A 16,527-nucleotide genomic window follows, 5' to 3' on the forward strand; every position below is an offset into this window, starting at 1 on the left:
CGGAGGAGGCGAAAATCAAACACAATCTGCTCTGGATACTTGGACACGAGGGCATAAGGGGTAACGAGGCGGCGGACGGTCTAGCTCGAGCTAATAGATTCCGGGCTGGGCAGCAGCAGGAGTACCGCGCTAGTTACGCCGGGATCCTCAGTGACAGTTATTCGGAATTTGGAGCACGCTAGGGACGCGGCCAAACTCAGTGGAGCCCTGGACTGAGGGACCACCCGTGCTGAAGAGGCTTCCCTTCGACGAGAAGACAGCGTGAAGAAGAGAAGACCTCGATCCGCGAGAATTCCATTTTATAATTCAATAAATGTTTTTCTCTCTCTCTCTCTCTCTCACGATGGGCGCCTTTTGTTGCCGAATTGTTTTACTTCTTGCTTCTTGTGCATGTCTATTCGGGCACCTACCCAGTGGGCACCTACCTATGGGAGACTGGCCGAGAATGTTGGCATACGCAATGCCACATGCCCATTTGCGCACAACCATTGGGCCTAGTTCTCCATTCGGTCACTACGCAGAGGCAACTACCCCAGTGACAAAATTGCTATAATCGCAAAGGCACTAGCGGCAGCCAGCAGCTACAAAGCATGGAGGAAATGCAAAGAAAGCTTCTCCTTGAAATGGCCCGGCGATGGAATCCACGGAGCTGTCCACTGCATTTTTCATTTGTTCACAAAGTTCTCAATCCTGTTCGTGCGTTCGTATTGGTGAACATTGCTTCAGCGCTTGTTTGTACGGTACTGATTATTGATGAGGCACCGAAGGAAACGATATCGTATGGCTATATGCTAGGTTAAAATGCGCGATGCTCTCACTAAAGTTTGTCGTTGGTTTTGTGAGTGCTTTATGACTTTTCAACGCGTTAACAACACATTTTATAACGTTCAGGCAGATGCTCGGAGAAATGACCGAGGTCGCACAGTAAATGAGTGGGCCATGCACGGGTTCATATGTGTATATTCACTGTCGATAAAGTGCTTCAGCATCTTTCTTCAGCTTGAGCTTTTCTCAAGCTACCGTTGTGATAGGGACACTCTCTTAAGAGCCTACAAAAGAAAGTCCTTGCACATACGTGCCTGAAACAGTTTCTGCCGGAAGGATCAGCTACAACCTGCAAGAACTTTATGCATTCTGCTTACATTTCTAAGAAACACGGTACTGTAGGATCAATGGCAAATGCCCTAGTAGGCATGAAAGGGACTCTGAGGTGGTGCAATTCCGGGCACACCAGCGGCGGTACCACCACATTTCTTTTATTAGACCAAAGACGCAGGAATGAAACCGGCTCATAATAGTCAATCTTACCACAGTTATCCGCGTCGTACTTGTTTCTGCGGACACTCTTCCTCCCTATTCTTAGCCTCGACGACATGCATCACCTTCGCCCTCGTCACATCACTGCGTCGGCGTCTGACACTTTGCGTAAGTACGAACTGCTGTGTGCATTTCGGCGTAGTTTGTAAATGGTGTAGCGCGTGAACATAATCATTGCACGACATTGAAGCTCTAACTGCGTTCAGCTAAGTTATGCTGATGGTACATATCAGCACAGTACCGTTCTTTGCCGAAGCTATGCTAAAATTGCCTTAATGAAATTGCCTAAAGGAGATTTGCAGTACAATAAAGAAGCAAACATGGTACTCTGATATACCAAATAAAGCTACCTACTGGCAACAAAGAAATACGTAATTAAATAAAATCCAATAAGGCAAGAAGAAATAGAAAACACGAACACCTCCTCTTTAAAGAAACTCTTAGACAAGAGAGGCAATTTTTGGATACAGCAGTGCTGGTAATTTAATACTCATGCGGGACCACCGCAGATACGGGACCGCTGCAGGCGCAATCGCCCGCACTCGCCTGCATGCTTCTAGGGAAAATCAGAGACGCCTCTATGACTGCCATCATCGAGACACACACTTTCCTCCGGTTTCTCCGGTGCTTCTCTGGTCACGAACCCTCCACGCGGGGCATTTCGAAAAAAGCTGCTGTCACGTTAAACCGGTCCGTACCGCGTGCTGCGACAAGCGACTAACGTCACATATCCGATTGCCCCAGCCGGTCCCTGAGCATCATTGTCAGCACCAAGTGGTATCGTTCACGTAACAAGGATCAAGCCCTTGCTACCACACTCCTTCGCCCACTGCCGCGTCGACGATGCACTGGGACGGTGCTTCTACCGCCAGGGGGGACGACACAGGTCCGCCATAGATAAACGCAGGCTGTTTAGACAAGTCCCAAGTTCCGTGAGGTCGATCTCACCGCTGCCTACCACTGTTGTGAAATCGGGGGTCCGTGCGGCCAACCAAGGTTCCGTGGATAGTGCCGTGCCAGGTGCCGTGAGAAAGAAGGGTTCGGAACGACGTTGGGGAAAAAGAAAAATGATTAGATTGAGAAAAGTACATGGGTTCAGTTTTACAGCAGGGCTCCAACTATCTGAGCACTTTGCATGCCCGAGCATCTCCCTCTGTCGGAGTGTTCCTCTCTTCCACAGCCATCCGGATCCGCTTTTCACGCCCTTTTCTTCCCTCTTTCCCTAGTTGAGGGAATTCACTGGCCAATCACAAACGCCGAGCCGTTCACCACCTCCACCGCCACTCTCTGGTCTTCTACGTGCTGCTCGAGTGTCCAACGTGGTGCTTCTGTCTTCTAAGTGCTGCTCATGGTGCCTGTCTTCAACGTGCTACTCGCGGTGCTTCCGTCTTCTACGTGCTACTCGGGTCTCCCACGTGGCACGCTGCGAGAAAACTGCGCGGCAAACCGTGAACCCGCCATTCATTTCTCCGGGAGTTTATTGTTTCAGCATGGTTTACTGCTCGGTGCCGCTGTGCCGAACGTATTCGACGGAGCGCCGTGCGAGTTTTCATGCGTACCCGAAAACCAAGCTGCTGTCCATGACCCTGTCATCGATTAGGGGCCTCTTCGCGACGGTTAGGAGGGCGTCGTTGCTGTATTGAAGGGAACTGAATGCTGAGGAGTGAACACCAACCGCGACAGCTAGCTGAGTGTAGCTGGTGGGGCATTCCCCGCTCTGAGGGACCGCCAGGCATAACAAGGCTCAGCGTGGTTGAATTGAAGCGGAGGAAGACGAAATGGTGTGAATATCTGTCGTTCGCCATTCAAATTCCGCTTACACTAATACTCTAAACGTGCCTTGTAGATTAGCTTCATGTCTGATTTTCACCTAACCATATAATCAACCATAACCACATAATCAAGTCTAAGAATTGAAATGAAACCCGGTTTTAAATGCTGCGCATCAGTGCGTGCATTCATAACATCTGCATATTTTCACAATCTGTACGCCGGTTCGTCTTGGACGGCATTGCGGTCTCCTGTATGTTTATGGAACATTTGGCAGCCGTGGACGTGTAGGGACTAAGCTGTACGGTGCAAGCTGTCCTGCATTTTGTCATTCTATATTACAATATAGGACTAGGACTATATATGGAGTACATTTACTCTTTTATGTCACTATGCTATGGATTTTCCGAATCTGTACCGTTATGTTCTAGGTTACGATACCTTATTATTATTATTACTATTACGTGAACAGGAGAAGCCGTTATCGTTTTCAGGTGACTACGCCCCTTTCTTTCATTACAGCAAAGCTCTGACTAGTTTCCAGCGGATTTATGTCCGTTGACCAAAATCCGTGGGCCCATCCCGAAGATGGTGCAATACCGGGCTGACCCGCGGCCGACGTGAAGCAGGCTTCAAGCACTCCGCCAACTTGCAAAAATAATTTCAATATGTTAGGTCCAAATACTACCCGTATCAGTTATTAGGCTCATAGTAAAAGATGCTACACTTTGACCCGCGTCGGCCATGTCTACGTTCGCACCGCCCTCTCTTTGTCGGCGTTCCAAGCGCTTGCGCATCTCCTTTCCTTTCCTTCCGCTCCCCCGTGGTGGCGGTCCCGCCGAAATGTCACGCTTGTATAGTTTCCCCTGGCTCCTGTGGTCGGCAGTCCTGTCGCACACGCGAATTTACATAAAGATCACGGCAAATGAGTCCGTACCTATGTTCAAAATTGTGTGTAACCTATGTGTCTTATATTAAACAGCTTCGCTGGTCATCCATTTTCAGAAAGTGGAATGGCTTAAGTATTTTTTTTAAGTTGAATAAAATGAATTATCCAGCCGGTGGTGTCCCAAAAAAACATTTAAGTGCCACTGCGTTCAGCTAATCACTTGCGTGATACCACGCGTGATCTTGCATTTTTTCTCGATTTTCCGTCGTCGTATAGTGGTAGCCACGGTTCGGCTAATAGCTTTCTTTTAACACGCAGTTTTAAGCCTTGTAACTACGCGCTTGAATAAATGTTCCCTCAAAGGCCAAGAGGACTGCATATCGCCTTCCTGAAGTACCTCACTGGAGGTACTTTAGGAAGCGTTATGAGCACAGCCTAGAGAGCCGACACTAAGTCAGGTAAACACTGCGCGCTTCAGAGGAACAGGTTGCCGCTTTGCACGCCGCTGACGACGTGGCGCCATTTACGCGAGCACTTAAGGGAATACCGATGCTCCCGCTGAGCGAATGGGAGCGGCGCTGAATATAGCGTAGCTTTAGTTACGTGCAGCGCATGTTTCAAGCGAAGGGTGCCAAACTACCAGGGGAGAAATCTGCAGTATTACATATATAAGTAAACCGTGCGTGGGAGGTGTGGTCTCATTTTTTTTTTTCAATCAGGAAGCATGTTCTTCTGGGTTCCGCTCGGCTAAAAATCAGAATTAGTGAGATGAAAGGCGTGTGCGTCAGCGGGAAAGGCGATATTTTCTACGTGTTGGCGTATTAGAGTTCCGTCGTGTTTTCGTGCTTTGGTGCCTTTGCGTCCGCATTCGCCTGTGCATCGTGCTTGGCAGGTGGCACTCAAGAGCAGTTAATTTGCAACCTGCCAAAGAATTTATATTCTGCGAACTAGAATATTTGTTTCGTCGGGTGCATTAGAAGTGACAGAACATTTCTTTCGTACCTGAGTTTAGGAATGGTGGTACATTTTTTTAGACGTGAACTTTAGGAATGATGCCAATGTATTTCTTCTGGTGGTTGCTTATATATTAATCATCGGTATCGCCATAGTTCTTATGTCATTTTGGCCAGCATCGAGAGGGAAAGAAAGATAGACGAACAGATAGATAGATAGATAGATAGATAGATAGATAGATAGATAGATAGATAGATAGATAGATAGATAGATAGATAGATAGATAGATAGATAGATAGATAGATAGATAGATAGATAGATAGATAGATAGATAGATAGATAAATAGATAGATAGATAGATAGATAGATAGATAGATAGATAGATAGATAGATAGATAGTATAATGAAAACTGGGGAGGTTTGATTGGTACCAAGTGGAGCCTGTAGCATGGTGAAAGCGATAATAAAAGAAATCGTAGACACAGAACATACGACTGTTGGCCAACGCGCATAACACCATAACACATACATAACACAGCATAAAATGTTGAAGTATCCCAATGCGTCCAGCGCGTCTCGGGAAAGTTAGAGCTACAGCTACAGAGCTGTTAGCAGGAACGATTTGGTGACAGCATAATATACGTATCAGGATGCAATGTTCAGAATGTGACATATGTCAGCGCGAGCCGTCAAACTCGTGCCCATAAAGTTGACAGAAGATGTAAGCCTTTAGCTTACTTCGTATACCTTAGACATCGCAAATACATTCGAACAACAGGAACGTATTTCGGCCTATGAGGAGAGTTACTGAGGTGGTGTTGCTGTAAACAAAATATGTGGTTACAGTAACCTCTATATTACGCTTTGGATTACTATAGTCCTATAAAAGAATTGCTCTTGCATGGCCATTATGCGTATACTACTAAGCGTTCAGTGCGTTTTCGTGTGGGATGACGTCTGTCCATTAGAAAAGTCTATAGCAATCCATATTACGCGACCTATGACACTGTGGATGTGCTCTGTATTGTGAAGTAAGCAGGGAAACTGGCCAATTGGCATTGAGTGCGTGCAGCTCACTACTGTCGAATCAAGAAATGAACAATTTACGCAATATTTCTTGATCTGAGTAAATGTTTGGCAACGGGACACATTCCGTGTATGCTCTCCGTTCAAGCAACAAATTTGTTTTAGTAATGTTTGAGACACAAAATAAAAATGTCCTTTCTAACCGACTCTTTCTGCCACAGGCTCGAATATTCGCCACGGGATAGACGTGGAGTACTCGTATATAGTTATCTAAATTGGTTTTCAAAAGCAGCACAACTGGGAGGCGTCACGCAGTGCATGATGTGAGTTGTGCTAGTACAGGCACTTCCCGTGACATCAGTATATGTGGCACATCAAAAATAATTGTGTTTCTTGCTATTGTTGAGCGTTTGCATGTACTAATTGAGTTCTTTAGTTGTACTTATACTGTCTCCAGAGCGAGAAAAGAAAACAGAGACAAAGCTTTAAACTAACCTTTAATTCAGCACGCTATATATGGGCTGCGTGAGTTCAGAACGCCAATATTGCTTTCAAATATGGTCGAAGACCAGAATTTTATGTACTGTTTGTGTCAGTTTGTTTCTTTCTGAACAGCTCTCTTCACTGTTCTAATGAGTCAATTATTTTTCATCAATTTCTTTTTCTACCGCATATGTTAGGTCTTTCAATAGCTTCTAGAAGATATAACATTTCTGAACATTCTCTATTTTTCTCAAATCCAATGTTTGTTTACTTTCGCGACATATATATGTGTTGCCTCGTTGCCGAGGAAATTCGCGCGTTCTTTTTTCAATACGGGAGCAAGCTATCTTATCATTTATTCACGATCCTTGACACTGCTGTGGCTAATTTAGATTTATTCAGTGGAAAATGATCGCTTTGCTTACACATTGAAGAGAAAATCGCTTTATTTTAAATTTCGAAACGCACATCATTGCACCAGCAGTAAGCAAACAACCACAGTTACAGGCATGTTGCGATCAAATCAACCAAACCTTTGTAAAAGCGCTCGCCCTCCTCTTTGGCCCGCTATGTCCTTAAGAGTGAGATAACACGTCAGAAATTCTTCGCCTTCCTATTTCGCACGAGTTTCGCCAGTGATTTTTAAAGTCACGCAGTTAATATGAGCATAACTGTCAGGACAACTGTGCAGTCGGTATAGCATGCGATCAAGCGTTTGGGCTTCCGGGATTTCGGCCCGTACCTGTATTTCGGGGAACTGCACGGAAAGAGCCCCGAATATAACGAGCTCGTGAGGGAGTCCATCATGGGCACGGGCGAGCGCAGTTACCGCTAAGTCCGTAACGACCCTCGCGGGAGAACAACAGCCGGCCCGTTAGCGCCTGTTCTCCCTAAGGAACAGCGAAAACTCTCGCACAGCGGCTGAAACATTCAGACACTTACGGCGCATGTCAGAGCTGGAAAAGTGAGCCGAGATCTCAATTGAAAGGAGACAGGTGTTGCCGCACCAGCGCGAGCTGTTACTCTCTAAACAGCATTTTACTGAATGTATTTAACCCTGTGTAATGACCCGCCGCGGTAGCATAGCGGCTCTGCATGGAGTCGCTTTGCAAAGCGAAAGGTCGCGGTCGCTTTTTGCGCACGCGGTGGGCGCGTTTCGGTGACGAAATGAAAAAAAAAAGAGAACAAGAAAGGAACGCTGGCGCATCGTGCGCACAGTAGAAGAATAGCAGGGTTGGTCGAAATAAATCCACAGCCCTCCACTACGGCGCACGTCGTAATGATATGGCGGTTTTGGCACGTAATATTGATGAACTTAATTTCTTTAACCTTGTAATGGAAAGCACAGTTGTATATAACGAAAAATGATGTGTTTTTCGCCTTTGTCTTGCGGCCATGGAAAGTGCAATTCTACAACAATAAATAAATAAGTAAAGAACGGTTGTTTGAACGGTAGCGTAATTAGCACAGTGATTGATTAGTTTGCCTGCAGAACTATCCACCACGGACGACTTGCTCGGTGAATGCATGAAATTGCCCACTCGTAAACATACACACGCACACAGCATGCATAACTAACAAACACAAGCGTACAAAAACGAGCATCTAGACCTTCCTGGATAATTCAGTGTCCCGGATGAAGGACTAATAACAACCCCTTCGTTGTGCGCAAAGAAAATTAGCAGCTCTGCTCTCCAAGGTCCAATATTCTGTCGCAACATTTCAGCATCTGACAAGTAAAGTTAAAGCAAATTTGAGGATTGCTTTTCCGGCCGCAAAATGCACGCGGACGCAAAAAATACGACGCAAGCCATCGCCCTGATACAGCACTCACACTTGCAACATATAGGAATTGCACCATTTGCAATTTGTGTTAGAAGTAGTTTGCGCAGGAGTCGCTTAAACGAGTACGCTGTAGACATGTGCGCTTACCCCTGGAAAGGCCATTCAGCAAATTAAAATTGCATTTTGAGTCAATGATCCATATTATTGCTGTGCATCACAGTAGAGCGCACGTTCAGAGCTTCATGAAACAGCAATAACAAGAGTTGATGTGCGATTTTTCGGAGTATGGATCTGGCGTCAGTTGCGACGAGCCGTCATTCACTGCTCCGGCAGCCCAGCAGACACATACTTGCCAGAACAACGCTGTGAAAGCGTTCAATATAGCGTACTGAAAAATTGCCACAAACATGAGCTTGTGGTGAAACATCCCGGATATGGAATTTGCCTCGCGCTTTCTGTTTGGGAACCAAATGTACTGGAATCATTGCTGTTTGTTAGAAATGGCTAAGTCTGTTTCTGTTGCCGGACGCCGAAAGAACTTCGGAAGGTTAGTCATACACAGCTTTCGCTGCAAAGAACACTTGTGCAGTGAGAAACATATACAACTAAGTTCCTCCATAATCCCAGATTCAAAGCAGGTTGTCTGTACATAGTCCATCGTAGTAAAATACTACATAACGGATTCTTAGCAAGCAAAATTGAGCAATGCGGTATCTAGCAGCATACAGAAGCAACAAACAATTGTGAGGCCAACTTTTTTCTTGGTGCCTGAGCCTACCCTTGTGTAAACGTGGCCGTGTACCCCTTGGGAGGTCGCGACTAGTACACAGGTCGTTCCGGTCATACCATTCAGAACTTTCTCCTATGTCCATAAACCCGGGCTTTCTGGCAAAACAAGGAGGGACAGACACGTAAATTCCGACGTTGTTTCAGCCATGATGATGATTACTTCTAAAGGCTTCCCCTTTCAAATGGGCCGGCGAAAAAGTGTCGCCTAGCCTAATTGTGCTAGTGATATTTTACTACACCTTATTGCCGCGGAGGATTTTGACTTCTTCTACTTTATCTTCATTGTGTTCATTACAACACCATTTATGTATTGTTGAATTATACTTATGTCTATGACGATCCCGCCGCATCCCTTGGCTGCTTTTTTTTTTCTATCAATAAACGTTCGCTGCTTATCTCGACCCCTCGCCTGGTAATGCTTCCATAAGCTTTGAATCACAGTGGTTCTGAAAGGTGGAGATTCTTTACAGTTCTGACTGGTTGAATATCATGGCCTTCCATCGCAGTGTGCTGAGGAAGTAATATGATCTCTGAAAAAGCATTCATATAATCACAGGTTTTTAAGTTTTCCCCCGCCCTATAGTAATGAGATTCTTCGAATCACCGTGACAGTAGCCATATATGGGATATACCTGGTGTTCCTATATATGCTGATAGACATACGCATCCAAACGCTTGTCGTACGGCAGCCGCTGTAACCCCCGTGCTAGTAGCCTCTTGCTTTTATTTTATGATTATTTTATTATGGACAAAGGGTCCAATCAAAACGGGAAACAGCAGAAATTGCGGTTTAACATTGTTAAGAAGAAATACATATGTTTTTAAATTTCTCTAAGTTATTCTTCGTATAGCCTATATGTTTGGTTTTTACCAATGTGTTGCAACTTTCTTGTCTCTTGTTTTCTTTTCTCTCTCTCAAATAAACATTTCGGGCCTGCCAAATTAAAATATACATCTCAGGTAACACAACCTAGCAACTAATGCATTTGTGGGCATTCTCCTGTTGAAGAAGCCGCCGTTCTTCGCCGTTATCATGTGTAGCCTACTTCGCGTTCGATGCTCAGACATTTTCGCGAGACACCGCTAAGCATTATACAAACGTCTTAGCATTATGCGTCTGCCGCACATTCAGATATCGCGCGCCGCCTTTGTTGCATCACTACACCGCGCTCGTCAGCCGCGGGCCCAAAGTGTTCCACCTGGACCGCGGTGGGCGAAGCCAGGAAACGCACCGCGTCTCCCCTCTCTCTAATCGCGCCCAACGCTGGAGCCCGTCTCTCGCCGCCCGTGGCCCGATCGGAATTCCCCCAAGGGCGCCAGGAAGCCCTCTGCGAGTCGCCCGGGGCTTATTTTGACTGCACCGACGCTGAAGCGCCCAGCAATGCGGGCTACGCGGGAGAGAGAGAGAGACACTGCCCCGTCTTCCGGAGCTCGGGTGTACAGGTATAAAAACCAAGAGCACTGCGGGCGTCGTCGTCTCCAAAGGCACCGCTTTTCCTCTCCCGCAAATCTTTGCGAACTCTTTCGCGCGACGCAGACCTGCCCCGAGTCAAGCCGCTCCCCTCGGAGCCCACAGCTATTCCGGGCCCCCCCCCTCCCCAGCAAGCGTGGGCTGCCTGGCTGGAACCACAGTTCGCAGCGGAGCGCGGGTCCCCGTACGTCTCTGTGGGCCTGGATGTGTGTTTGTGTGTTTGCGCGCTATGCGGCAGCTGCGAAGTGTCTGCAGGGTGGAGACGTGGCTCCAGCGGGACATCTTCGCTGCGGCGTCTGAAGAGACACGTCATAGCCGGCCCCGCTGAGAACTGCGAGAGGCATTTCATTGTGCGCGTGCAACGGAGGGTTCTGGCTGTCGCGTATAGGGCTGCTCGAATGAATCACGCAGCCAAGTATGTTTGCTCGTTTTTTTTTCTCCCGCATCTTTCGTTATAAGGACCGTCCGTGTAGTACCCGTCGAGTTATCGGTGTGCTAGACTTTTGAAACAGTTCTCATTGATGAAACGTGGGGATGTAGTTATTAGAGCACCGTTGAGTGCACTGAAACGAATGAATGAAGAAAGAAACTGTTTTTCGTTTATATTAACGCTAGGGTTGAAACCGAGCATTCAATCGGTCTGTGCCACCACGTGTAATCAATTACTAGAATGGTCTGCCCGAAAGGTATTATTAACACCTGTGTCCGAGTTGAGCTCACATACGCAATATTGGGCACCTGCTGCACAATGCAGGGCATAGTGCATAATATTACGTGATTTGGCATTTTGGCTATAACACAGGAAGTTTTCTCGTACAATGACAAACTGCATGAGAATAAATAGTTTTTTTTCTTGATGCATCGAACCTTTATATATCGTCTATCTCTCTCTCTCTTTTTCGATTGTTCTCATTTGCTCTTTTTTACCATCATCGATTTTCTGCGTCCCATCACGCAACATTCATGACAGCCGGCCGTGAAGGATATGAAAATAAATAGCTAAACAATTAGGATTGCTTTTATTGCGACATGTGACATTAAATGAAGGACTTGGTTGTTTTCGAAAGCTGCTACCTGAAAAAGACGTGATATTACTGACTCTGCTGGCAGAACAAGAATCGCAGCTTTAGTGTAATATCCAACTTGAACCCATAGTAATACAAAACGCAAGAATATTCAGAGAAGCTAAGAATGGAGCTAAAGTAGCGAGGAATGCAATACCTTATTCTAATGCTGGGACGATTAGAGTAGCCAAAAATACTGAATTATTAGTTATAGGAGCTATACAACAATCTGCTTCGTAGCAAGTGAATGCAATGGTTAACCAGTGTAAGAAGAACATAAATATACAGACTACTCGGCCACATCACGGACCTCGCCGCACTCAGTAAGGCGGGGTCCATGATGTGGCCGAGTAACGATATTTCGTTATGATACCCCCTATGTGGCGTTCCGCAATAGATATGAGATAAGGCTGTCCAAATGCAGAACATTTATACGAAGGAGCCTGCTTATACGTTTCGCCGGCTTGATTCGGCTGGTCTACACGACCAATACAGCTTACGGCAAATGAAGGGGTCACACATCGAGCGCGAAATACTAAACAGAATGATGTCAGAATAATGGCGAGTACTACATAGCATGCTGACAGGAATACAGACATTAGAGGGTTTACAATTTAGCAGACGCGTATCGACGACATACCATGTTTTACGTTCATTTACTTATATAAATTTGACAGATACACCGATTTATTGTGATTTAAAGATGAACATAAGATTGTTTATACTGAAATTACGAAATAAAACATTTGCATTGGGATCGTTGCAACGGCTGCGGACGTTATGATTGCACCATGAGCAGCAGCGCGGAAAAATGATGAACGAAGTCGACTTGATGGCGAGTGCGGGTAGCTGGCGAAAGTCAACGTTGAACAGACCTTTATGCCCATCGATCGACACCGGTCTCTTCAGTAATGTTTCGAGCGCGTGCCAGTGTGGTGCTTGAAGGTATGTTCAACAAACACTTCGCTCGATACACCTAGCGCTCTACTTCTTCCTTTTCGCAGAAACGTTTATGTCACTACTTCGGTGGTCGTTGGCCACCACAAGAGATCACCAGTCTTGATATGAACAAAACTGCAATATGAAATCCGACTGCAACAAAAGAGCGCGGTGATTGAAAACAAAAATACGCTCTTGACCTAGGAGGGGAGTATCGGAGCTTAATAAATGTTAGCTGCTGTTTCTCAGCTTTAAAATGACTGATCAATCAATGAACAACATTATATTATGAAACGCGGTTCTTTCTTTTTCGTTCCGAACGACCGACTATACTTTAGTCGATCGAAATTGAAGGAGAACTTTCTACCAAACAGATATTTATTCCTATTTGGGTCGAACAGCATTAAATGTATGCAGAGTGCTATCGCTATTATGAGACGCGTGATATTATTCGACGAAACACCTTTAGGGGAGCTTTCTTGAAGACATGTAGGTTTCTATGTGGGACTTACGCGGTTAAGGCCATAACTTGCCTGCGATTGCACTTAACTTTGCTAGAGGGTCAACAATTTCATTTTATAAAGCTTTGTGTCACCTTGTATATAGGGTATCATAAAGACGATCCTTGTTTGAGCTATAAGTGAACTGCAAGTGACTGCTCTGTATTCCTAATTGACATTACTTAGTATACAAATTCTGTGTGTTGTGATGTACAATACACACTCTTGATCTTTATGCAAACTATGCGCTAGCGCGTTGGTACATTTACTTGGTTTTTATTCGATGATTCTATCTAGTTGGTTCGTGCGTTTGAGCGAGCCTATTTTTGCTATGCACTGTCTGTATAGTTTGCTCGTATGTAAGACTGAGCTTGCCTATCATTGCCGTGTGCTGTTTGCTCGAGAGAGAATGAGCAGCGGACGCCATCTATGGTGCCAAGCTCACCCACGCACCCACTGAATAAAAACAATCGCGGTAACCCGATAGGCTGTACATGTACCCAACGGACATTCATTTGAAAAAGGATAATGAGCACAATGCCAAAGAGTAACGCGGCATATCAGCAGCTGATTATAAATATGCGACCGATGTTCAGTCTAACAACTTACAGAAGCTGTAAAAAATTACTTATCCTATCAGAGTCTCAAGCGGCACGCTCAGGGGATGAGTATGCACCGCAGCCTATAGGATTATACGAGATATAAGACCTCGAGCCAGATTTTACCTTTTATGGGTACCCAGTAGTGAAGGAATCAGGGGAAACGAAGAGAGTGACAGAGTAGCTCGTGCGCATGCTACACACCGCGGGTGCTCACAGAACGCCTCTTACGATTTGATCCCGATCGACCAGAACTGCTCTGCAATTTTAAACTATCACAGAGGAAATAGAATGAAGCTACCACCCCCAGATAAGAACCTCAGTACGGAACAACAGGTTATATGGAGAAAGCTGCGAACCTATACATATTACAACCTGCACATTCTCCATAAAATTTATACCGAAAGATATACGGACACATGGCCATGGTGCGGCGCCTCGCCATCCATAGAACACATCTCATGGGCATGCGCGGCATATACACAAAAGACAAACACAGAAATCACGGAGCACACACAATGAGAGGCGTCGCTGTCCAGCTTCCCAGGAAGAGGTCCAAAGGGCCATCATCCGACCAGCAAAACGGCGCGCGGAAGCCAGTGGGGCCCTTGTCTAGGGGCTCCACCCATTGAGCGTTTTATTCTTCAATAAAGTTGTTCTTCACCGGAGGTAAAAGCACTTTGGGGAAAAATGTCGCAGACGTGATGACGTAATTCATTCGCAGGTAGTGTTCGAAATGCCTTGGTGGAAATTTTAAGCCCATGTCATTCGTATACGCAAAAATGCTGAACCTGCCATAGTTATTGTCGGATCGTGGCACTCGAATGCTTATTCCTTATCAAGGACCCGCTTGCCAAATAAACGTAACCTCCAATCCTTACCGCGCATGCATGCAATACATGCGTAGAATGAACATATGGTGTTCCTTGCTGCGTGGTCAGGACGCAGTGCATTTATGAGGGCTTCACTACGACAATGTCCCGTTACTAAACCTTAGTAATAAATGCGTAGCAAAAGCGGGTGCATAGGAGTAACCTGCAGAGATTAGCAGTTCCTCCTACAGTGTTCCACTCGAGACATTCGAAGCGTGAACATCAACAAGCGAGGGTGAAACAATACAGGGCCAGCAACTATTCTCGCCCGTGCCTTGGACGCTTGCCATGGTCCGTCTGCAAACACTCGAAGCCAAATCGTGTCTCCTTCGAGCATCTTCCAAGTCCCCAGCGTGTCGCTAAGCGCAGGGAATATATTTACCTACCTCCCCGCTTTGCGCGTAAGATTTCTTTTTTTTTTTCTGTCCTACAAGAGCTACGCTGCTTCGCATACTGACCAATTCGGTAATACGAGAAAACTAACAATGCACAGAAATAATGAACTACTAAAAGCGCTTTGAGCTGATACCAAGCCAGTGAATTCACTAAAGGAGACATCTGCGTATAGTTATGTGACACTCGCAAAGTTTCTTATTAAAGCTTCAATGTCTTCAGCAGACGCCACTAGACATTGGCGTAAACATATCGCGCACTCGAATGTTCCTTCAATAAAATTTTTGAAGAGCAATGTCATGTAGCAGATCCCGGAAGCTAATGCTCACTTCGCGGAAATCAAGAAGCGATTTCGACTTTGTAAATACTGAACGCTTCAATAGTACAGGAAAGCTTCTGGCGTCAGGAAGAAGTTGCACATGTACTATCTTCCGTCTCTTCATGTGATCTTTTCGACTCTGTGTTGCCGCCCTTTCTTTTTTAAAGGAATGGATCACCAGGGGGGTCCGTTCATTCACTTTACATCGCACATTTATACCCCTACAGGTAGCTATCGGCACCACGTCTTTCAACGCATTTGTCACTTACCGTGCGGAGGAATGACACGTCGTCCTGTTCGGACGACCCTTCGGCGTCCCCCATGGCTGGTTAGGCCTAGCTGCGTGCCGCCGTGTCGCAACGCCGACAAACAACACCGGCACTGGAGAAGGGTCAAAGAAAAAAAAAAAGAAAGAAAAGCCGCCGAACACCGACACGCACTTTCACGCCGCCGCCGGGTCAAGCCAGGCTTGCTCCTCGCCCGTAAAAGGAGGAAAGGAAAAAAAAAAGGGGAGCAACGGGTGCTGCTTCCCTCGGTAATCTTATTCACCGCCTCCTCCTCCCCCACCACAGCGAACAGCACACCACCCTCTCCCCTCCTCGAGCGACCGGCCGGCCGGCAAGTCGATGAGACGACGTCGTTGTTCTCTCCTTACGGTATTCTTCCCCCGGGCCGCTCCATTCGGCGTGCGTCGCGGTTCGGGCACGGGCACGTCCGGCGCGCTCTGACACCGAGCGCACGCTGCTCCCGCTGCTGGCCGAGCCGTGGCTGGCGGGGCTGCCGCCTTCGATCGCCGGCGAGCGCCCTCGCAAACGCGGAGCTTGGAAGCGGGGGGCGACTGCTGCGGCAGCGGCGGCGCCTTGATCACTTGGCGACTTGCTCCCCCGGCTCTGGCAGGCACCGCGGGGTCTTTTTTTATCTCGCCGGCCCGGGATCGCTTCGCATGCGGTCGCAGGTTGCTCTTCCGAGCAGCCCACCGTGGGCGTGTTGAGCGGAATTGGAATGTTTTTGAGCGACGAGGGTAGAGGGCGCCAGGGAACGAGGGAACCCTACAGAAGCGCAGCACTCTAAGAAAAGCTTACACCCACAAAGCGATAAACGTCGTCTGTCTCGTCCGCCTTTCGTTAACGCTGCGATCCCGGTACTTCCCAGCAACGAACGGCATGCGCGTTATCATCATGACATAGCATTGCCGACAGGAAAGTAGCGGGCACGGCGTTTTCAAGAAAGGAAACGCAAGCAAGGCAGATGACGATTATCGTTGTGTGGCAGATATACGCTCCAAAGGGTATACACTTCCTTTAGAGTGTGGAGTTCAGCCTTGATGGGAGCGTTAACTCGTACAGTGAAGCAGTGT

The 16,527-nt window shown here is 46.7% G+C and overlaps 1 protein-coding gene and 1 pseudogene across 2 annotated transcripts in view; both read right to left on the reverse strand.

Moving 5' to 3' along the window:
* Positions 1-16,011, reverse strand: part of RyR (Ryanodine receptor) — a 313,565-nt gene extending 297,554 nt beyond the window's left edge. For both annotated transcript variants that reach the window (XM_075673606.1, XM_075673605.1), the window contains exon 1: positions 15,440-16,011. In XM_075673606.1, coding sequence (XP_075529721.1) covers positions 15,440-15,493 — 54 coding nt within the window. In that variant the 5' untranslated portion in view covers positions 15,494-16,011. The remainder of the gene's footprint in view (positions 1-15,439) is intronic.
* On the reverse strand, positions 3,654-3,833 carry LOC142565087 (U2 spliceosomal RNA; annotated as a pseudogene).
* Positions 16,012-16,527: the final 516 nt, after the last annotated feature.

The sequence above is a fragment of the Dermacentor variabilis genome, chromosome 11 (assembly GCF_050947875.1).
Source record: "Dermacentor variabilis isolate Ectoservices chromosome 11, ASM5094787v1, whole genome shotgun sequence".
NCBI classification, from domain to species: Eukaryota; Metazoa; Arthropoda; class Arachnida; order Ixodida; family Ixodidae; genus Dermacentor; species Dermacentor variabilis.